Source organism: Chionomys nivalis, chromosome 17 (genome assembly GCF_950005125.1).
Source record: "Chionomys nivalis chromosome 17, mChiNiv1.1, whole genome shotgun sequence".
Taxonomy (NCBI): Eukaryota; Metazoa; Chordata; class Mammalia; order Rodentia; family Cricetidae; genus Chionomys; species Chionomys nivalis.
Genome location: NC_080102.1, coordinates 35,425,975 through 35,449,303, shown reverse-complemented (window position 1 = coordinate 35,449,303; position 23,329 = coordinate 35,425,975). Strand labels below are relative to the sequence as shown.

Genomic DNA, 23,329 nt, shown 5'->3' with positions numbered 1-23,329 from the left:
ACATCACCCCAGTTCACTGGGCAACTCAGCACCAGACTTTTGTTTCTTTAGATTAGTAAGGACTGTATGACTATTCCTACCTAACAGTCACTTTAAGCTTGCAATTATACATAGTTTTATAAGTTTTAAAAATCAATTTTATTGAACTTTAGAAAAATCCACCCGCTTTGCAGCTCAGTGCTCATGGACATATGCTCACAGCTGTGTGACCCCAGGGCACTCCAGAGAGCCCAGAAGTCTTAGCACCTTTTGTATCATCAGGCCTTGAATCATCTTCTCCTTCCACTTCTGTTACCCCCCAAACACCTACACAATTTTTTCCTCAGATTTTCTTTTATTTCAAAATGGGGTCTTACTATGTTGGCCATGCTGCTCTTCCCTCCCTCCCTCCCTCCGTCCCTCCCTCCCTCCCTTTTTTTTGGTTTTTCGAAACAGGGTTTCTCTGTAGCTTCAGAGACCAGGCTGGCCTCGAACTCACAGAGATCCGCCTGCCTCTGCCTCCCGAGTGCTGGGATTAAAGGTGTGTGCCACCACCACCCGGCTGGCCCATGCTTGCTGCTCTTGGTCATCTGCTTCAGCCTCCTAAATAGCTAGGGCTACAGCCACATGTCACAGAATTTAAAACCTAGTTAACTTCCACACAATTCACCAAGCGTCATAAGCATAAGCACTATGCTGTCCCATGTGCCTTCATTAGCTCATCAGGCACCACTCCTCCATCTCCTGCGCAGGATTGGTTTGCATCCCAACATTCCATAGGAACACAATTGCAGTGTGACTCCTTCTGTGCCTACTTTCTTTCACTTGGCACAGTATCTTTTTAAAATTTTACTTTATGTCATGTGTATGAGAGTTTTGCTTTCATGTATGATGTACATCTGTGCATCACGTGTATACATGGTCTCCCTGGAAGTCAGAAGGTAGAGTTGAAATTAAGAGTTGAAGACAGTTGTAAGCTGCAGCTTGGGTGCAGGAAATAGAACCTGGGTTCTCTGCAAGAGCAGGAAGAGATCTTAACAGCCGCACTCTCTTCAGATTTGTCAGTGTATCTGAAGGTTCACTGAATGTCAGTTCTCCACTCCTTTTCATGGCAGACTAGTATTCTACCACATGGTCATATCACACTTTACAGTTTTTACTGTGAGATGGACTGTCGGTATTTTTTTTTTTTTTGCTATATAAATAATGCTTCAAAGAACTTTTTCAAACATTTATCTATCTACTTATTTGGGTTTGAGTACATGAGTATGTGGTACATATATGGAGGTCAAAGAACAACTTGTGGAAGTCAGTTCTCTCCTTCAACCACGTTAGGTTCCAGGAATCAAACTCAAGACACACGGCATTCTGGGTTGGTGGTGGTGCACACCTTTAATCTTAGCACTCAGGAAGCAGAGGCAGGTGGATGTCTGTGAGTTCGAGGTCAGCCTGGTCTACATAGCAAGTTCCAGGACAGTCAGGGCTGTTACACAGAGAAACCCTCTCGAAAACAAACAAAAAAAGACAGACAGATATAAGGGCTTGTCAGCAAGTGTCTTTACCCACTGAGCCATCTTGCCAGCACTACAGGGAATATTTGTGTACAAGTTTTTGTAAAGACAATGTTTTGGCTTTCTTGGGCTAAAAGTGGAAATGCTAGGTCATATGGGTTATGCTTTATTTTTTTGAAAAACTGCCAAACTGTCTGCATTTTTTAAACTAAACTTTTTATTTTGAGCTAATTATAGAACTACACATGCCTGTAAAAACAAGGCAATCCACACATCCTTAACCAGTTTCCCTTATTGATCAGCGCATTACAAAGCCACAGTACGGTACTCCAATCAGTGAGAACGACAGTCAAGACCAGCCTGTCTTCTTCCGTGCTTGGCCTCCTAGTGCAGAACTATGCCCTCACCACCCTCAGAATAACAACATCTCTTCAAAAGTCTACATTTTGCCAAGCCTGGTGGCAGAGGTTTTAATCCTATCATGGGAGATGGAAGCAGACAGATCTCTGTGAGTGCAAGGCCAGTTGTCAAACAATAACAAAATCAAACTTCTAAGTTCATACAAATATCATACAATATGTAACCTTTTTCATTCCATGTAACTGTCTCAGGAGTTAGCAATAGGTGTTTCTTCCCACAACACATCACTCATTTTTTAAAAGCATAGAGTTATATTCCAGTCTGTATTTTGTGTATGCTCAAGCATGCTAATATGGGTATAAACCAACAGAGGCTAGAAAAGGACATTGCATCCATCTGGAGTTGCCCAACATGGGTGCTAGAAACCAAATTTAGGCCCTCTACAAAAGCAACAAGTCCTCTTAAACACTTAGGCATCTCTCCAGTCCCATCATCACAGCCTATAAGAAAGAAAGAAAGAAAGAAAGAAAGAAAGAAAGAAAGAAAGAAAGAAAGGAAGGAAGGAAGGAAGGAAGGAAGGAAGGAAGGAAGGAAGGAAGGAAGGAAGAGGAGGAGGAAGAGAGAGAGAGAGAGACAGACAGACAGACAGACAGACAGACAGACAGACAGACAGACAGACAGACAGACAGACTAGGGCTAGAGAGATGACTTGTGAGTAGGAGCACTGGCTGTTCCTCCTGAGGACTTGGGTTCAATTCCCAGCACCCACATGGCAGCTCACAGCTCCAGTTACAGAGAGATCTGATGCCAGCTTCAGGCTTCCATTGACACCAGACTCATATGTGATGTATGGACATACATAGTGGCCAAATACCCATATACATAAAACAAAAAATTAATTAAAAAATATTTATTTTTAATTTGTGTATCTGTGTATATCTGCATGTGGATTTGCGCCATGTATGGAGGTACCCAGAGAAGCCAGGGGCACTGGATTCTCAGGAAACAGAATTACAGGCAGTTTTTGAGTTTTTGTTACAGAGACTGGGTCCTCTGAAAGACCGATCTCTAAACTCATCATTTCTAAGAATAAGTATGAACTGAGAGTATGAAGAAGAATCTGGTTTCTTACATTTAATACAATGTTTATACAGTTCACAGAATACAGACATGGTGGCAGTCTGTGAATTGGTAACATGCTCATTTTTTTTTTTTTTTTTTTTTTTTTTTTGGTTTTTTCGAGACAGGGTTTCTCTGTGGTTTTGGAGTCTGTCCTGGAACTAGCTCTTGTAGACCAGGCTGGTCTCGAACTCACAGAGATCCGCCTGCCTCTGCCTCCCAAGTGCTGGGATTAAAGGCGTGCGCCACCACCGCCCGGCAACATGCTCATTTTTATTGCTAGCATTCCAGTTTATATTAGTACTGTCTTTTACCTGCCAACAGCCATTTAGGTGGTTTTCAGTTTGGAGTAACTAACAACTAAGTTGTTATGAGCCTTCAATACAGATGTATGTTTCCATGTTTCTTGTATAAAGATCTAGAAATTGGGTTGCTGGGTAATATACTAAATATATTTAACCTTGTAATGAATTGCCTTCCCAGGTCATTATGTGCTATTTTATATTCCACATTGTGACTCCCCACTGCTTCACATTTTCACACACACTTAGAATTAACAGTCTTTTTTCCATTTTAACTATTCTAAAAGGTACATACTGGCATCTCTTTATGGTTTTCATTTGCATTTCTATGCCAATTAATAACATTTAGGGACTTTCAAGAGATCATTGTTAGCATCTTTTTCTTTTTTCTTTTTTGGACAGGGTCTCGTCATGCACATGGAAACACGGAGGCAGAGATCTGCGGCCTCTGCCTACAACTGTCCAGCATCACATATGTTAAAATGTCCAGATGTTGTCCACTCTTTATGGATTCTGAGAATTCTTTATAGCTGGGTGTGTGACAAGCAGCTGTAATTCTAGCATTCGAGGCTGAGGCAGGAAGATCCGAAATCCAAGGTTATCCTCCTCTATCATAGTCAACATGGGCTAAGACATGCCCTGTGTCCCAACACAAGAGAGAAGAGAAAGAGGGAGGAAGTCAGCTTACTTCACATTAACATTTTTATTCTTTGTTGTAAATCTTCCTGATTCTGTACAAAGCTCAGGCAAACAATCTGAGAACCAGCTTTCTGGTCAGGAGCACACGGGCTAAGACTTTCACATTTCCAGGCAGGGGATATGGCTGAGCTGGCAGAGGGTTTGTCTGCATTCAATCCCAGAACTGTATACCTGGGCCTGGCAGCACACATCTGTAACTCCAGCACTTAGCAGGCAGAAGCAAGAGGATCAGGAGGAGCTCAAGGTCATCTGAGGCTATAGGAGAGACCTTGCCTCAAGGGGAAAAGATTTTCAAAGAACAACGAATATTATAGAAATTCACTTTTAATAATTAAAGCATATTATACTGAAGCCACCATTTTATGCTCAAAGAAGTCAAATTATGATTAACCATAAAAAAGAAATAGCATTATTTTCAGCTTATAAAATCCTCTGAAAGGTTTGGTCAAATGAGAGTAGGTTAGTGTGCACAGGAAAGGTCTACAGCTCTGCCAAGAACACGGCCTAACACAAACACTGCAAAGATAAATCTCAATAAATCTTACAAAATAGAAACAAAGGCAAAATGTAAAAGGGATTTATACAAACAGGTTGATGGGAATAAAGCGAATGAGATGGCATGCCCCTGATATGCACGGTTTGCTCAGGGCAGTATTGGAACTTCTCTCGTCCTAAACTCACAGTTCTGGCTCCTAACCCAAGACACCAGGCTTTCCAGCCACTTCCTCCTCTTTTAACCAAACTACACATGCACAGAGACATGAAAATTAATATGGGATTTATCTGAACAGAAATGTTCACCATAGAAAATCAGAAAGATACAGAAAAACACAAAGGTCCAACAAAGAAAATCTCTAATCAAGTCTTAGTTCCTGCAAGAACTGTTAATATTTTGGTAGACAGCCTCAGAGCCTTCCTTTCCTTTTCTCTCTCTCTTTCTCTCTTCCTCCCTCCCACCCTCCCTCCTTCCTTCCTAGTCATGGTCTCTGTAGCGGACTAACCTCTACCTCTTTACATTGTTGCAGATGACCTTGAACCTGGGATACTGTCTCCATCCATGACTGAATTTAGAGGCGCCCACCACTCTTCCCCACCTAGGAACTTCTGGGAACAAAACCCCTAGGTTTCTTCCATGGTAGGCAAGCAATCTATCAATTGAACTACATCTCCAACCCCCATATTCTAGATTAGATGGAAACATGAAAAACATTTTTATGCTTTGAATATATTTTGTTAAAAACAAACATTTAACAATGTTAACATTGTTAAAAACAAATATTTTCCTATCTTTTAGTTTCCTTAAAACAATTTCTTAAAACTATTTTAAAGGTAGCAAAACAAAAAAAATTTTAAATGTTCGAGCTGCCAAATAACAAGAGAGTTGAAAGAAAACCCAGTAATAAACTTTTTAAAATTGTTGTACTTGTATGTGGTGTGTGTGAGGATATGCACACGTGCAGGCCTATGTATCACTGCACTCCTGGGGAGGGCAGGTCAGTTCTCTCCTCCCATTTTCATGTGGGTTCTCTGCACTGAACTCAGGTCACTAAACTTGCTCAACAAGTGCCTTTAACTACTGAGCCGGCATATCTCCACCCCAAGAATTAAAAATTATACACATTAAGTGGAATTAAAAATCCCATAAACAACAACTTCCTACAATAATATTTTTCAAACATGGCATTTTCTGTGTGGCAGAAACTGTGACAAGCACTCCACATATGTTAAACAGTCCCTGTGACAGGTACTGCTGCAATACTAGTTTATGGGAGAGGTGACAGGAACATGTGATGATATTTTGTTTGTGATCTAACAAATAAAGCTTTCCTGAAGATCGGAGTGCTGAGCGAGCCACTAGTTAGCCACAGAGGCCAGGCAGTGGTGGCAACATCTTTAATCCCAGCACAAAGGCAGATGGAACTCTGGGTTCAAGGCCACCCTGGGCTACCATTGACCCAGTCTAAAAGAGAAACAGAGTCAGGCGGTGGTAGCTCACATCTTTAATGCCAGCACTAGGGAGGTGGAGATGGGAAATGATATGGCTGGGAGGAGAGAGGAATGTAAGGCGAGAGCAGACAGAAACTCATAGCATTCGGTCTGAGAATTCATGGAGACAGGATCTTGCCCCCTTTGGTTTGAGTATTCAGCAGAAGTAAAAAAAGTCTCTCTAGTGGCTGGCTCCTTTACTTCTCTGATCTTTCAGCATTTACCTCAATATCTGACCCTGGGTTTTTATTATTAAAACCAGTTAGAATTCAAACTACAGGAAGAGAAATCAAGTAATGCTACTGCCACAGACTTAAAGGCAGCAGAGTCAAAACCTAGCCACCACTACTTCCTCCCCACCTCTCTAAGTGCTGGGGACTGAACACTCAAAAGGCAAGTACTGCACACTGCAGCTCCAGCCTGTGCTTCAGACTTTCACTTCTCAGAACTTCCTGGGGGTAAGATTCTTTCTCCCTTTTCTAGTTACTGGGGACTTCAAAGAGCTTTTGTTATGTGGGTTATATCTATCAATATTTCATCTTGCTAGCATGTAAAAGAAAACTTTTCACATTTAATTCAGCATTCATTTGTTGATAAATTCCATCATGGAGCTTTAGGAAAATATACTGTACACTCATGAGACCACAACAGTTAAAAAGACCAATGATTTTAGACCATATAAACATTTCCATCTTGCTCCATTTGAGAGAGTTCAGGATATCAAAAGGTCCTCAACCACACCCTGAAAGCCGCTGGACTACTTTGTAGTCTCCTCAACTGGGCCTATCACACAATGATTTAAAGCAGTGGTTCTCAACCTTCCTAATACTGCGACACTTTTAAAACAGCTCCTCATGTTGTGGGGACCCCCAACCATAAAACTATTTCGTTGCTAATTCATAACTAAAATTTTGCTACTGTTATGAATCGTAACATAAATATCTGATATGCAGGGTATCTGATATGTGAGCCCTAAGGGGTCACAACTCACTGACTGAGAATCACACCGCTGCTTTAAAGGCATACTTGACATTCACAGCAGCTAGATGTCTATCAACAGGTAATTAGGTAAGAAACGTGATTACGCTTACATACACAACATAGGTGTTTTATTCAGCTGTAAAGGACAATCAAATTGGATTGAGGTTGCTCAGCTGGTAAAATGTTTGCCATGCAAGCAAAGGGACCTTTAGAGACCAGCCCACGTAAAAAGCTGGGCATGGTGATATATAACTATAACCCTAGTGATGGGGAAGCAGAGACAGGAGACTCCCTAGAAGCTCTCTGGCCAGCTAGTCTAGCTGAACAAGTGAGCTCCAGCTTTAGTGAGAGATAAAAAAAAAAAAAAAAGTGGAAAGCAGCCGGGCAGTGGTGGTGCACACCTTTAATTCCTGCACCTTTATTTAATTCCTGAGAGGTAGAGGGAGGTGGATCTCTGTGAGCTCAAGGCCAGCCTGGTTTACAAAGCGAGTTCCAGGACAGCCAGAGCTACACAGGGAAACCCTGTCTCAAAGAAAAAAGAAAAAGATGGAAAGCAAGAAAGGAAGACACCTGCTGCCAACCTTTGCCTTTGTACATACGAACACCTCTCTCTCACACACACAAAACAAAACTGTGTCATTACCAGGTAAACAGATAGATTAGGTTATCACTATGCTAAGTGAAATAACCCAGACTCCAAAAGAAACTCCAGTTTCTGTCATGCAGAACCTAGATGGGCAGATGAAGTACTCCAAAGGGAAGGGGAGAACGGTAAATGGGAGGGGATCGTGATTCCTTTACATGTAGAAACTAGATTTAACATATGCATGCACATATACGGCATGGAAGCAGAAGTGAAGCTATCTGGGGGAGGAAGGAAACAGAGGCACGGGAGTTGGGGATGAGGGGTGGGAGATAAGAGTAAAGTACGTATTTTGATACTGTATGAAACTGTGATAATGAAACCAATTACTTTGTACACTTCACAAAAAGTCACATTCTGAAGAACATACTAGTCTAAAATACACTGCAATTTTTTATGATCGTTCATTAGAAAATTATCATACTCTAACTATATCCAAGAGTCACATACACAGGCCAATGCCCCATTTGGTGGCACTTACATTCTGAGAGACAGCTCCATCAAGAAACTAGTAAGTCATGAATCTGTCCAATGATAAACGGGGTAAAAAAAATGATGCACGATTTTATAATTCCTGGCCAGAGAATGGCTAACTGAGAAATTCATGCTTAAGCAAAGACTCGCAGGGGTGAGGAAGTCATGCAGAAGTGAGGAAGTGTTCCACTTAGGAAGGATGACTATGAGAGACTCAGCACAGGGCAGAGGCATCAGGGGCAGCAAAGAAGTCAGCACGGTTGTGCAGATGAGCAAGGGAGGTGCGCAGCCAGAGTTCTTGAGGATGGGCAGTGCTCTACGAGGACTTCAGCACAGTAAAGACAAGAGCCACTAGCAGGCCTGAGAGGACAGCATCTGACTTTAAGTGGATCATGCAAGGAAATAAAGACCTAAACTATTTGGATTTGAGGATTGCTTTTACAGGAGATTTTAAATTACATTTTATTTACTTAGTATGAAAATAAACATGTGAGGGACAAAGGACAACTTGTGGGAGCTGGTTCTCTCCTTCCAGCAAGCGGGTCCCAGAGACCAAACTCAAGGCATGAGGCCTGATGGCTGGTGCCCTTACCCACTAAGCCATCTTGCCAACACTGTTTTGGAAAGGTCTTACACTGTAGCTCAGGTGGGCCTGGCACCATATATGTAGCCTAGTTAGATGTTAACTTGGGAAACCTCTTCCCCTGGCCTTCAAAATGGTGGTGATCTATCTGTTTAAACCACGAGAACGTAGAGATATGTTCCATCTCTTACTACGTGCTTTCATGCTTTTGAGCTTCAGGTTTCCTCTGCATATGTGAAGCAGAGTTATGGTGATTAAGTAATATACTCGAGAACTACATATCATGGTAGCATACATTTTCACTACTGCATCTCTTTTCAGTTTACTTTCCCTTGTATAGCCCTTCTGTGCTCACTCTGCTGCTACCACCCACTCAGTGACTTTGCATAACATGAAGCAGGGCCCCAGACCGTGGCATTACGAGCTCAGTGCAACACTGCCTTTTAGCTTTAAGAAGTACAAGGCAGCCAGGTGGTGGTGGCACACCTTTAATCCCAGCACTTGGGAGGCACAGGCAGGCAGATCTCTGTGAGTTTGAGGCTAGCCTGGTCTACAGAGTGAGTTCCAGGACAGGCTCCAAAGTTAAAGAGAAACCCTGTCTTGGAAAACCACCACTACCAACAACAACAACGAAAAGTACAAAGCAAAGAAAGTTGGGTTTTGAGCACCGAGGGTATCTCAGAGCCTTTAGTATTTTTCTTCGTTATTTAAAAGAAAAATTTAAAATACATTACATGTGGTAATCATAAAAGTGAGGCTCCAAAAAAAGGTACAACTGTATAAGCCTCATCTTTGTTTAATTTGGCACTGTTTTAACAAGGTTAAAATCATGGTTCAGAATCTTGACAGTCTGCTTCATCCAAAGAGAAACAGAAAGAGGGAGAAAAATAAGTAAAAGAAGAATTTGAATTCCTTTGATCTGGATCTTAACTCTGAGAGGGCCCAGATAAATCAGTGAGTCAGAGAAAAGGGCAGTCAAATGTAAGCCAGAGCACAGAGGACAACAGCTACGTGTCTGCTACCTGTCTAATGAGATCATCACCCACGCCAGAGAAGACAGCAGGATGCAGGTGGGTAGAAAAAGGCAGGTCTGTGGTATTCAGACCTTACTTCCTAGGGGAGAGAAGTAGATACCCAGACACCAGTTTTTAAATCTTCTTCTTTTCTTCCTCCCTCCTTCCTTCTCTTGTAACAGGATCTCTCAACATAGTACTGGCTGTCCTGGAACATAACTGTCTGGACCAGGCTGGCCTCAAACTTCCAGAGATCCATCTGCCCCGGGCTCCCCAGTGCTGGCATTAAATGTGCACACCAACACGCCCTGCTTTTATCTTCTCTCTTAACCCAAGGAGAGGTACCATTTGGGGTGGGGTGGGGAAGTCACATCTAGCCTTATAGACTATAGATCTCTGGCATCTCTTTTTAAATATCTTTTTTTTTTAAGGTTTTTTTTTTATTTGTATTTTATGTATGAGAACTCTGCATATACATCTGCAGGCCAGAAGAGGGCGTCAGATCCCACTATAGATGGTTGTGAGCCACCATCTGGTTGCTGGGAATTGAACTCAGGACCTCTGGAAGAGCTCTTAACCTCTGAGCCATCTCCCAGCCCCTAAATATCTTCACTGGCAAGAGAATGAGGGCACAAATTCTCACATCTCTGCCATAAACTATCATAAATTAATTATATGACTTCAGTAGATAAACTAACCTCAAAGGCCAATTTCCTCTTTTCAAAAGAAAAAGAAGACAAGGAAATACCTATGGTGTCATTCAAACTCTATAATTCCTCAGAAACCAAGGTGTTTTTTTTGGGGGGGTGGGGGGAGGTCAATACAGGGTTTCTCTGTGTAGCCCTAACTGTCCTGAAACTGTCATTCCCCTATTCTGCACATTGTTTTAAAACAAATAGTTCAGGGGCAAACTGCCATGACCAAGGAAAAAGAAGTCAAAGGAATATTTAGGAATTGAGTACATAGATATCAAGGATAAGGAAGTTAACTAATGAATGGAGAGGAAACTTCTAATTAATGGATATTTTGAATAGGCAATATGGAACTGGTGTAAAACAAATGATCTGGAAGGAATTCCATGAGTGCACTTACATAGGCAATGCTCTGCTTCTTAGGTTGAGCAGTAGGACCATGGGTTTGCATCCAAGTTTATATACCTAATACTTTTATATACCTATATATCCTTTTGCATTTACAGCCTAGTCCCAGAATAAGCTCAAAAGAACACTCAATTACTTTGTGGAACACAAAGTCTCTTCTACTATGGGCTCCTGGTCTTTTATCATCTTTTTTTCCTAAAGCAGCCACAATGACCAGCGGTATCCTATGCACAGACAAGTGTTAGGCCTGGGGTACACACATATGTGCTCAAGCAACAGGGGGATAACAGGCCAACTAACCCCTTAGCTGTAGCCCAACATGAACAGGCATGTATCATGGGTCCAAAGCAGACTGTGGAGTCATCATCCTAATACATTCTATCAAGGAAGTCTATCTTACTGTTCTGGAGGAATGATTTACAGAGTGGTACTGGCTAGAAAAAGGCGGAGGGCTGCCAGCTCGGGGGTCACACACACATTCTGTCAGGCCTGAGCCCTAGCGTACTCTATTCAGAAAGACACCCATCAATGCCGTCCCTATATTACTCCCCTAAGGCCAGCCTAGAAATTCTACAATGTCCACTTCAAATCATTTTCTAACTGTGACAATCCAGACAGATTCCCACGGCAGTGACATGAACTCTAGCCGTGGTTTGACTGGAACACTGAGATCTATCTAACAACACACTTCATCACAGGACACACTACAAGCTCGGGGGCAAAGAACATCAACTCTGAAAATCATGAAGCCCTGGATGAAGTCGGGCTAAAATAAAGGATGATGGCCACTGGATTCACTTATTTTTTCAGAGAACCTAATGGTCTAATTAGGAAGCCAAATGTAGGGACACTTGGTGTGCACTGTGAAGATGGTACTGCAGGAAGGACAGGAGGGAGGGTGATCCTACTGTGACACAGAAGGGCAGCACCCAACTGGATCCAAAACAGCTTGAAACCTCCAGCACTGTAAAGGAGGTAAACCCTCATAAACACTTAGGAATGCCCTGCCAAAACCTCAGAGCGCCAAGTACTAGGTAAAAACTCCTGCTGAGCACCATGAACCCCGAACTATATCTAGCACCTTAAAACTTAGCATCTTCAATCCCACCTAAAGGGTTTAGTTACTTTACGGTATGAAAAGCATTTCTCCCAGGAAGCATATACTCATGAAGGTACAGGTTAACATATCTCTTGGCTTTTAATAAGAATCATTGCTTACTGCCATTCCATAGCAGACCCTTCACTTCCCACCATAATGGCTGCTGCACTACTGCTGTAACAGGCTTGTGCCGTGGCACTCCAAAACAAAACGGAAGTTTCATGAACCCATCTGTGGTGGCTAATATTAAATGTTTCTGAATATTTTCTAACTTAAGTAACCCAGTTTATAAGAATACAGCAAAAAGACCAAGTCCACATCTATCATCTCCGCGGCAGACTTCTTGTCCTACCTGTACCCAACAGCCCTGTCAATTCCGTCCACACTTGTCTTACATACTGTTGTCCTCTGAAAGTTTTATGAAGTAGCTGGTCTGACAGATGGGTGACCAGTCCTGTCCAACATATGCTGTAGGAAAACCTACTCTTAGACAAGAAACTACAGAGAACAGTACTTTCTTTCCCTTTTAGGGCTAGGAATCCTGAAATTATCTTAGGGACGAAACCTTTAACCTGCACTATGAGATGTCACTGTCTGAGACGGAATGTTCAAATATTAAAATCTGCCCCTTAAAGTAAAATACACACTTGCCCACACACAGCAGGAAACTGGAATACAGATGGGAAAAATGGAGTCAGTTTAACCAGGAGCTACCGAGATACCTCATCAAAGGCAGATGGGAAAACACTCAGATAAGCACACTATTTGTTTAGAACACAAAGCTCCAAAGATCTGTGGGAGGGGGAAAAAAGGCAACCTGAAAGGCATAGCACACAAGGACAGAAAAATTCATCTGATAAATGACTCATTATGGCTGTGTTTGTAAACCAGAAAGAAGAGAATAGCTTGGATCCTTCTTCCTTGGCCTTTCCTGTCCACGGCATAAGTTGGCGGCATCTGCTCCGTCCTCAGCTGATGTGATCTGACCCTGACAGCACACTCCTGAGCACTCCCTAGGAGGACAGAGACCAGTCACGCCAGAGACAGAGTTTCGTTTTCTGCGTGGGGCCAGGGGATGGAGTAGAGGGTGCAAATGCCACTTGTATGAATCTTTCTGAAAACACTACAGATTAATTTTAGTAGAAGTCTAAAAATAAGAAAGGGAACATTTCTATTTTTAGATATCTGACTTACAAGTTTTAAAAACACCAAAAGTAAAAGGAACCATTACAAACTATCTGGAATTTTTAAGAGTTTTAAGAGAAGTTTTGAATTGAAAAATTATTTTTAGAGATAGAATTTAAAAAATCCTGCATTCCTTCTGTTAACTGCTTCCCTATCTCTACCGCTTAACTCAGTCTTGTGCTTTACCAAGCGCGTTCCCAGACGCTGTAAAGATGAAGTGGAGAAGCTGTGACACAGAAGAGAAGAACGGCGGAGGAAAGTGTCAGATGCTTTCACAGTGACATAAAAAGAGTCGGTTTGTGACTAAAGACACACTATATAAAGCGTCAAAAAGCAATTCAATCACCCTTCACTAAAGCAGTGCCAAAGACAGTGATAAAATGGTTAAAGAAAAGCAAGCGGGTCCCCTGGCTGTGTGCTCTTCAGATCCGTTAGCACATAATTCAAAGCTATGCCTGAAAAACTGAAACACGCAATAGAAAAGAATTTTAAAAACCATAAAAACTTGAAAATGAAATGTCTGCTGAATGATGTATGTTTCAGCTTTCCACCTCAGCCCACTGCTAGCACAAATGTGCTCAACCATTCTACAGACGCCTGTGGCAAATGAGCTTTGCAGGAAATAAGGGAATTACCTGACTGCACAGCCATCATCAGCATCTCAGGCTCCAGCAGAGTCATGACGGAGTCCTCACGGAAACAGCTCACAAACACAAAAAGTCCAAATCACAGAAAAAGTCTAGAAAGGCCACAGCGAGAGCTTTACAAACTCAGTCTCATGCCTGTGCCCACAGGAGAACGTGAGAACTCTCTCCCCTTCTCTGAGAAGACACCAATTCTCCACCCTTCAGGCAAGTCAAGATGGCCCAGAGTTGAGTGACTGCAGACAGGAAGCCCAGCGATCCAGAGAAGACCTGAAGTTCGTGGTTAGAGCAGTGGCTCCTCCCCTCCTGTCCTCTCTAGGGGGAGGGGAGGAGCACAGAAGACAGAGCAAACTGCTTTCCTCTCTCTTTTACAAATGGTTATTCTAAACCCTACTAGAAGGAACTCTGGGGTTAATGCAGTTTAGAACAACAAAGCAAACACAATCCAAACTCAACGCCACAGAAGAAACATTTGGGGATCACACACAACATATATATACAAACAAATACATATGCCACATAACTTTGCTGAGAACCCCAACAGCCTTTCTTATGTGGTATTTATAGGCAACAGCCAAGGAAGCTGACTATTTAACTACAGTTCAACTGTTTCCCCACCCCTCTCCAATTAAAATATGTTTCTAAAAGCCACAGAACACATTCCAGAGCGGAATCTGCGTCTCATATCTGCCGGTCCTCCTGAAGAGTCCCTCACTGTCAATGAGGTACATGCTAGTTGTGCATAGACAGAGCACCACAGATAGCTTCCCTACACCACTCCAAGATCATGCTGGATGTAAGGATACATGGGAAAGTGTCTGTTCCCAGATAAGCCTCAGTCTTTTCCTACTACACGGAGCGACCCTTCTGAGTCACAGGCATTTTGCTTTCTCTAGGGAGAGAAAAAAACAAACCTAAGCTCTTTTTAAATTACAGATAGGAATTATTTCATTTGCCCAAAATTAAAAGGTAATTTACTCCTTATGCAGTGTTTTTATAACTGATATTCACAATAAAATGGTATTAGGATGCTTCTGGACCATTTGATGGACTTTTAATAGATACCTAAAAACCAAAAAGCTGTTGGGTTGTTATCTAGAATTTCTGACTCTTTCTGGTGGAACATACTAGGGCAATCTTGGCCCAGTAAATGCCTTAGTGCTCACAAAGTCAAACAAGTGATAAGGAACACTAGGAGACCTTTTAAAAGAACAGTTTCACAAAGAGGCCAAGGCACAAAAGAAAAGGCAATGCAGGTTTGAGGTAGGGAGCTTCTGTGGAAGGAAAAAAAACTCCCTTTCTTTCTCACTCCAAGAACATCGTGTTTAAGAGCCGAGCTCTATATAGAGCTGTGGGAATGAGTCAACAGGCAGTGGAGTGGCAGCCAGTGTGGGCGCATGCTGCTCTGGAGGCAGCAGCGTTCTCACAGCCCCTTCTGGCAACCGAGCTCCAACTGTCATATGAAAAATGAGTGAAATTTCAACTGGGGCTGCATAAGCGTCTGGTCAGAGGTCAGCAACTTCGGGAGAAGCATCCCTAAAAGGCTGACTCATCCCTTTCAGCCTCAAGGGCTGTACAACATGCTATATGAGGGCTTTTGTCTGTTTTGTTTTCTCCATATGAAGCAAATTCTCACTCACAGTTCTGTACCTAGAGGGGAAAAATTACAAGACTCCTGTATAAAGACTGTCTCCCTTCTGCCAGGCACCTCTCTGCCACAGGGAGTGCTCACAGTGCCATGTGTGTCAGTGTTCAGCCCACAGGGGACACCAACACTTAAGTGGTGATGGACAATAATGGGGAACAGCAGGTTTCTGCCTATTTCATTTTTTTTTTTAACAGCAAATCCTACTTATATGAACTTGGAACAAAAGGAACACAATTAAAAATCAAAAAGCTGTTTTAAAAACAGAAATCTGGCCGGGCGGTGGTGGCGCACGCCTTTAATCCCAGCACTCGGGAGGCAGAGGCAGGTGGATCTCTGGGAGTTCGAGGCCAGCCTGGTCTACAAGAGCTAGTTCCAGGACAGGCTCCAAAGCTACAGAGAAACCCTGTCTCGAAAAATAAAAAAAAATAAAATAAAATAAAAACAGAAATCTAAGTAACTTTTTAACATCCCAGAAAGTAAGATTTTTTTTAAGATATTTAATGATCATATTTTGATTTTATGTCAAAGAACCTTGTGATGGCTATTCTCAGTTGTCAACTTGACCACATCTGGAATTAACTAAAAGCCAAATGGCTGGGCACATCTGTGAGAGATTCTTAGGTAAACCATTTGAAATGGGTAGACCCATGTGTTATCTGGATCTTTGAGGGGGAAAGATATACCTGTAATCTGGACCACAGCATCTGCTGGTAGTCTTTAAAAGGACACAGAAGAAAGGTGCTTGCTCTCACTCTCACTAGCAAGTCTATTCCTTCACAGGCATAAGAAGTTACTTCTTCAGGATTCCAGCAGCTACTGAAGACCAGCTGAGACATCCAGCCTTTTGGACTGAACAGCTACTGGGTTCTTCCCGGCCCCCCCCCCCCGCCCAACTGCTGGATTCTTAAACCTTCCGTTGGTAGACAGCTATTGTTGGACTATCTGAAAAAATCATGTAAACTTTTCTAATAAATCCCCTATAGATAGATAGATTCATTCATTTATTCTTGAGGTTCCGTTCTTTTAGAGAACCTTAACTAATACAAACATCTACACATGCACAGTCACCGTGCAAATAGACTTTAGGATAGGCTCCCCAGATCCAAAGTATAGTATTCAAAGTATTGAAAACTTCAGTTCCACAATTTTTGTGTAAACTGATAATACTTCATAAAAACAGAACTAACAGATATACTGATAAAGCATACAAAACTAAAGTATGTGTTCTCTACTTGGGCTAAGAGCACCAAAGGAATGAAGGCCAACCGAATGTGAAATAAGAGCTTTGTTTCTAATCATAGCTCTCCAGCTAATCAATATAATTCTTTTTTCTTTCTTTCTTCCTTTCCCTTTTTCCTTCTTTCTTTTTTTTGAGACAGGGCTTCTCTGTAGCTTTGGAGCCTTTCCTGGAACTCACTCTGCTCTGTTGACCAGGCTGGCCTCAAACTCACAGAGATTCACTTTTCTCTGCCTCCCAAGTGCTGAGATTAAAGGCATGTGCCACCACCACCAGGCCTAATCAATGCAAATTTAACATGATCTATTAATTCACTAAAGGGACATGATACTACAGTATAGTTCTTAAATGTTTAACAAATTTTAGCAACTGTTTAAAACATTTAAACAATGTTAAATAAAATAACTTTGCATATTGCGGCATGTTTCCTCTACTCCTACCCCATCAGATGCCAACCCCCCCAAAGGCCTTCAGTCTTCAAAATCTGGAAGAAACAGACAAAGCAGTGTCTCAGACTCAGAACCTAACACTCAAGTGACAAGGCAGAAAGACTGGAAGATCACAGGCACCTTGGGCTACAGAGTGAGTCTGTGACTTCAAGGAAGAAAAGAAAATAAAAGAGAGGAAAAAGATAGGGGGAGAGAGAGCAGCACCACCAAGCTTTTCTACTAGATGAGTCCCTATGAGAGTGTCACTGCATCCACACCTCCTGGAAGCTTCCCGCCCCTCTTTCATCTTCTCTCTCAGAATTCTAAATGACTCCTCTTTCTCTGCCCCTCTCAGGATACCCCCCTTCTTTTACACATTCCCAGGTAATCTCCCTCTTCCTGAAGGTTTTAACGAAAATTTCATCCCATATCTGACTCTGATATCACTCTGCCTAGCAATCTTAAGCACGTATGTCCAAAAGCAAAACTTTCCAGTATCATCACCCTGCACCACACCTCTTCGAGATGCTGCTTCCTTTTTCCTTTACACAGACCCCAAAACATAAACTTATATATTTCTCAGCCCTGGATTACTAATATGTTACTAAATGCAAAACTAGTTGCCAAATGTAACTGATTACCTCATAATATATTCCTCAAAATCATTCTTTTTATTCCATCCCTTCAACCAATGCTTCATTGCATGGCCTTTAAATACTGCCCAAAGGATGCAAATAGTTTTAACTTACAGAAAAATTTAAATACATACAAAGAATTGTGTGATAAACTGTTTTTTATGATCATTTACCTGGAAACTCACACCCATGTGGCCGAACTTGTTCCAACAGACCTACTGAACTCCCACCACCACAGAGCACCCATAATGTGTCATTCCAAAGCAAATCCCAACTGAAACTATCCAGTGTAACTGTAGTGCTACAACACCTAATTGTTTTTTTGTTGGTTTTTTTGTTGTTGTTGTTGTTGTTTTTCGAGACAGGGTTTCTCTGTAGCTTTGGAGCCTGTCCTGGAACTAGCTCTTGTAGACCAGGCTGGCCTCGAACTCCCAGAGATCCACCTGCCTCTGCCTCCCGAGTGCTGGGATTAAAGGCGTCCGCCACCCACCGCCCAGCCCACCTAAATATTTTTAAGCCCTTAATAATATCAACTATCTAACTAGTGTTTAAATTTTTCCAGCTATCCCATAAATTTCTAGAGTTGATTCATTCAAATTAGGGTTCTCAGGTGACAACACATTTCATCTCATCAATGTGACTCTTCTCTTTAATCTTACACTGTATTTGCTGAAGATGCAGGCAGTTGTTCTCGTTCCACATTTTAGATTTTGCTGTTCTCCCATAGCACTGTCTAATATATATATATATATAAAACCGTTCTATCCTCCTTATTTCCAGTTATTAGGAATTAGATAGGGCCCCAATCTAAGTAAAGTAAAACCTTGGGGCAAAAATATGTCACAGGCTGTATTTCCTCCCTCAGCAGTGCCACGACCTGCATGGCCTGCAGCTTTGGGGTTGATCTGACTGGCGTGTCAAGAAAATGAAGAAAGGACAGGCTATCTACAGAATATTTAAAACTGGGTAGGCGTGGACTACAGCAGCAACCCAGAAAATCAGCAAGCTTATGTTATTGAGTGAGAAGGCAGGTATATTATATACATCTCAACAAAGAGGCAAGCATGCTAGCTAAACTCAGGAGGAAGAGGTCTCCAGAAGCAGTCTCAGGTCTCAGTCCTTTGAGAAGAGGAAACTATGGCAGTTTCTGCATACACTGGTCAATTGTTCAACTGTTCATAAACACTTGTACTTGAATCAGATGGGAGGCTTTGCCATTTTTCTGAGCCTAACCCAGGGAAGGATTTATCATGTCCATGGTCTGGGGATTTATCGTGTCCATGGTCTGAAGCATTGGGTCCTTGATATGGTCAAGCCCATGTCAATAAGACACATTCATTCAGGACTTCATCAACTCCCCACACAGCAGTAAATCTTCATTCTCATACACAAGGCGTTGAGTATGATACAGCAGCAACTTTTCATTTATTTATTTATTTATTGGTTGCTCGGTTTGTTTATAGGCAGGGGCATTAATTCCCAGGCTGGACTCAAATTTGTAACCATCCTACTTGAGCCTCCCGGGGTCTGGATAACAAGCAGGAGTCGCCTGCAATGTTTCTTCTCTTGTTGAAATGGAAGTCAGAGGATAACTTGCAGGACTATTCTGTCCTGGGGATAGACCTCAGGCAGCAGCCCCCAGTTAACTTCTTAACTGTGCTGCTCCTGTCCACTTTTGTCTCTTTAAAATGCGCCCTGTTAAAACCAATTATTCTGCTGCTGTTATTAATTTCTCTGATTTTATTTAAGTTTATTTATGTATATGTGTCTGTGTGAGTTCATCACACATGTGCAGATGCCCCTTGCCAGGAATTTCATCTATTATTCTAACATTTTGTGTTTTTCCTTTTAAAGGAATTAACAAAGTGTGTAAATGAATTGGTTTATATAACTCTTGTTTAATCTTTCTTTAACTGTAAGTTAATGACAATGAGACCCTCATCTGTCTTGTTCATTACTGTCTAATTCTTAGAGCGTAACTAAAAGGGGTCCAAGAATAAATTTTCCAACATTAAAATGGTCAAACACTTTAAGTCAGTATTTCTATTTCTAAGAAAACAGTACACACACGAGCTTTAAGAGATGTTCAATCAAACCATTATCATCTAAAAAATACAAACTAATTACCCAACTGGGAAGACAAAAAAAATTCCACAGCATATGAAAACTCTTAAGACACAGGACACATAATCCGTAAACCAACAGTGTCAATGCAGAAGAGCACTGACGGAAGCGCACCACACCTGACAGCGATTTCCCTGGGGTGCGGGGTGGGGTCATGAGGAGCTGGGTTTCTGTTTCTACTGTCTATTTTTTTGGAGTAGGGGCTTCTCTCTGTTATCTGTTCACCAGGAGCCTGGCTCAACATCTGACAAACAAGATGGAAGCCTGGTTATCTTTAAGACTGGGATGGAGTAGTTTAGGAAAATCTCTAAGTTGCTTTATAAATAGACATTTAATGAATCTTAAGATTTGGACATTTTCAAGTGAGACTAAATCTGGAAAATCCTTGAGGCTTCCTGGGGAACACAGTTTTAAAGGTCTCTTTTCTTTACCCAAGAAAATATTATAATTTGGATCTGAAACTGCCTACTCAAGATTTTTACTTCTCTCAACAATTAATTAGAACCTCCTGTGCAGCACTGTGGTGCAAAAGTACACAGGCATCCCTCTATGGGAAAACACACAAGACTGGCCCTTTCTCCCCTGGCTGTAAAAATGTGCAAAACAGAAATGAGAAGGAAAAGGCACTTTGAAGGGACTAAATGTGACCTTTCTTTCCACTTCCATTCTCTCTTCTCACAGCTCTCCCGACCCCAGCCAGCAGCCTAGACAGCGATCACAGTCTCTTTCAGGAAAATATTTGGGATCGGCTAAAGAAGGGAACTCAAAGCAAAGGTAACATTACAACAGTATCGAAGTATAAAAAACATTTAGAGGGAAATGGAGGGCTGAGGCTGTAGCTGGCACGCAGGGCCTGGCTCAATTCTCAGCATCACAAAAACAAATGGGGAAAAGCAAATGGAACAAAGCACATGAAAGACCACCACAAAGGAAACTAGGGGACTTCATATAGAATTAGAACATAATCCAAAAATATCAGTTCTCCTAGTTTACAGACTTAATGTCATCTCAACCAAATCCCTACAGCAATATTGAAATTCAAAAGGAAATGCAAAATCAAAAAAAGCCAAAAAATACCCAAGAACAGACAAAAAATTCACTCTTAGAAAAGAACAAGGTAGAAGAAGGAGTTGCTTCTCCCATTATGAGGACTTTGAGTAGGCAAAGATCAAAGGACTCATGGAGCAAACACAGCACTCAGAAACACACCTACACATCAGGAAATCTTTGCACAAGAACAGTGCAAAGACTAGTGGGGAAAGGAGAGTCTTTTTAGTAAATGGAAATCCATTTGAAGGGAAACAGGGGCTTTACTTTGGCCCATACAAAAATTTTTGCAGAAACACAAGTCACAGTGTTTCTGCAAAAAAGGACCCAGTTACAACCAGGTCTGCAATTCTAGTACTCAGGAGGCCGAGACAGACAACCATTTGTGAACTCAGGGTTACCTTGTACTGTATAGAAAGGCTCTGTTTCAAAACAAACAAAGAAACAAAAAGAACAAAACCCCTAAAACCAAACAATAATAGGTGGAAAAAACAAACGACTATATTAAATTTAGAATTTTCATCAAAAGATCCTTTAAGAGGGACTGCGGGTTAGCTCGGTGGTAAGCGCTTCCCCAGCATGTCTGAGATCCAAATTCAAGACCCCCATCCCACCACACACACAATTAACAACAACAAAAAGATACTATATGTGCCAGGCGGTGGTGGCGCACGCCTTTAATCCCAGCACTCGGGAGGCAGAGGCAGGCGGATCTCTGTGAGTTCGAGACTAGCCTGGTCTACAAGAGCTAGTTCCAGGACAGGCTCCAAAACCACAGAGAAACCCTGTCTCGAAAAACCAAAAAAAAAAAAAAGATACTATATGTGCTGGAGAGACAGCTCAGAGGTTAAGAGCACTGATTGCTCTTCCACTGCTCTTCAGACTTGTGTTTAATCCCTAACACCCACATGGTAGCTCACAACTGTTTATCACTCCAGTTACGGGGGATCGGATACCCTCACACAGACACACATGCAGGTGAGACACCAATGAACACTAAAATAAATAAACAAACAAATAAATAAATAAAACCGTTAAAAAAAAGATACTATAGAGAAAAAAACCATATCAGCATGGGAGAGGACATCTGCAGACGTTCAGCAACAGCAATCTTATATGTAGAATATTTAAAGAGCTCTGTTGAGTCATCAAGAAAAAATGAAATAGAAAGATTTAACTTGCTGCTTTATAATAGAAGAAACCTGCAAGGCGGTGATGGCACACACTTTTAATCCCAGCACTCAGGAGGCAGAAGCAGGTGGATTTCTGTGAGTTGAGGCCAGCTTCGGCTACACAAAAGTTAGTTCCAGGACAGGCTCCATAGATACAGAGAAACCCTGTCTCTGAGGGGAAAAAAAAAGAGGTGACATCTTTATACAACCAGCAGCGAAGGACACTGTAAAAAGCAGCCACCCAAGACTGAGCTTTCACACACTGCTGTAACTGTACAAACTACATAACCACACTGAGAAATGGTTTAGCATTACTTATAATTACATAGAAAATACACAATGTCCAGTATATTATGAGGTATACTTGCACACATACCACAATACATAAAGACATCAATAGTGCAGTGTGAAACAAGGAACAATACAAATTCCACAAGTGGTACAGATCTACCTACCTACCTGTATCTATCGAGACAGTCTCTCTGTGGAGCCCTCGCTGTTCTGAACTGGCTCTGTAGATCAGAGTAGCCTCAAAATCAAGAGATTTCCTGCCTCTGCCTCCTGAGTGCTAGGGTTAAAGGTGTGTGTCACCACACACAGCTTGTGAAAGATTTTTAACAAGATTTTATTTGTTTATTTATTTATTTCATTTATTTGTTTGAGGGAGGGATGAGGCAGATTGATTTGTTTTGGTTTTTGTTTTTTTGTTGTTTTTTTTTTCAAGACAGGGTTTCTCTGTGTAACTCCTGGCTGTCTTGGAACTCACTTTGTAGACCAGGATGACCTCAAACTCACAGAGATCCATCTGCCTCTGCCTCCTGAGTGGTGGGATAAATGCGTACGACACCACCCAGTGAGACAGATTTTTTTTTCTGTTATGGAATAGTTATCCATGAAAACATGTAAGACACAGCAATAAAAATGGCTAAATCACAGATGTATAGAAGATGATGGAATACTAGCTATGATGACCAAAAGAATAAAAAAAATCATTTCCATCATTTACATTTCACCTAGCTGATAGCTAATATTTAGGAATGAATATAGAGTAAATAAAAGAAGTTTATAATATACTCATTTACTGAGCGCCAGAGCGACTTGAGACCGGAGCATCTCTGAGTTCCGAGTGAACACAGTCCACAGGCTTTTCAATGTGTCCTTCTTGACCTAGATGCTCAGCTCAAAGAAAATAAAGCAATGGTATAAAAACACACAACTTGGACTTTTCTTAGCAACTTTCCCAGTGTGGCCATCAAAGTCTAGGGTAAACAAAGGCATCTCCTAAGGCAATGGTTCTCAACCCGTGGGCTGTGACCCTTGGGGGGGGGTCACATCAGATATTTACATTATGATTCATAAC

General features: G+C 41.7%; 1 protein-coding gene across 2 annotated transcripts in view; it reads right to left on the bottom strand.

Moving 5' to 3' along the window:
- Positions 1-13,929, bottom strand: part of Mrtfa (myocardin related transcription factor A) — a 100,294-nt gene extending 86,365 nt beyond the window's left edge. For both annotated transcript variants that reach the window (XM_057791411.1, XM_057791410.1), the window contains exon 1: positions 13,670-13,929. In XM_057791411.1, the coding sequence (XP_057647394.1) occupies positions 13,670-13,715 (46 nt within the window). In that variant the 5' untranslated portion in view covers positions 13,716-13,929. The remainder of the gene's footprint in view (positions 1-13,669) is intronic.
- Between the last annotated feature and the right edge of the window lie 9,400 nt (positions 13,930-23,329).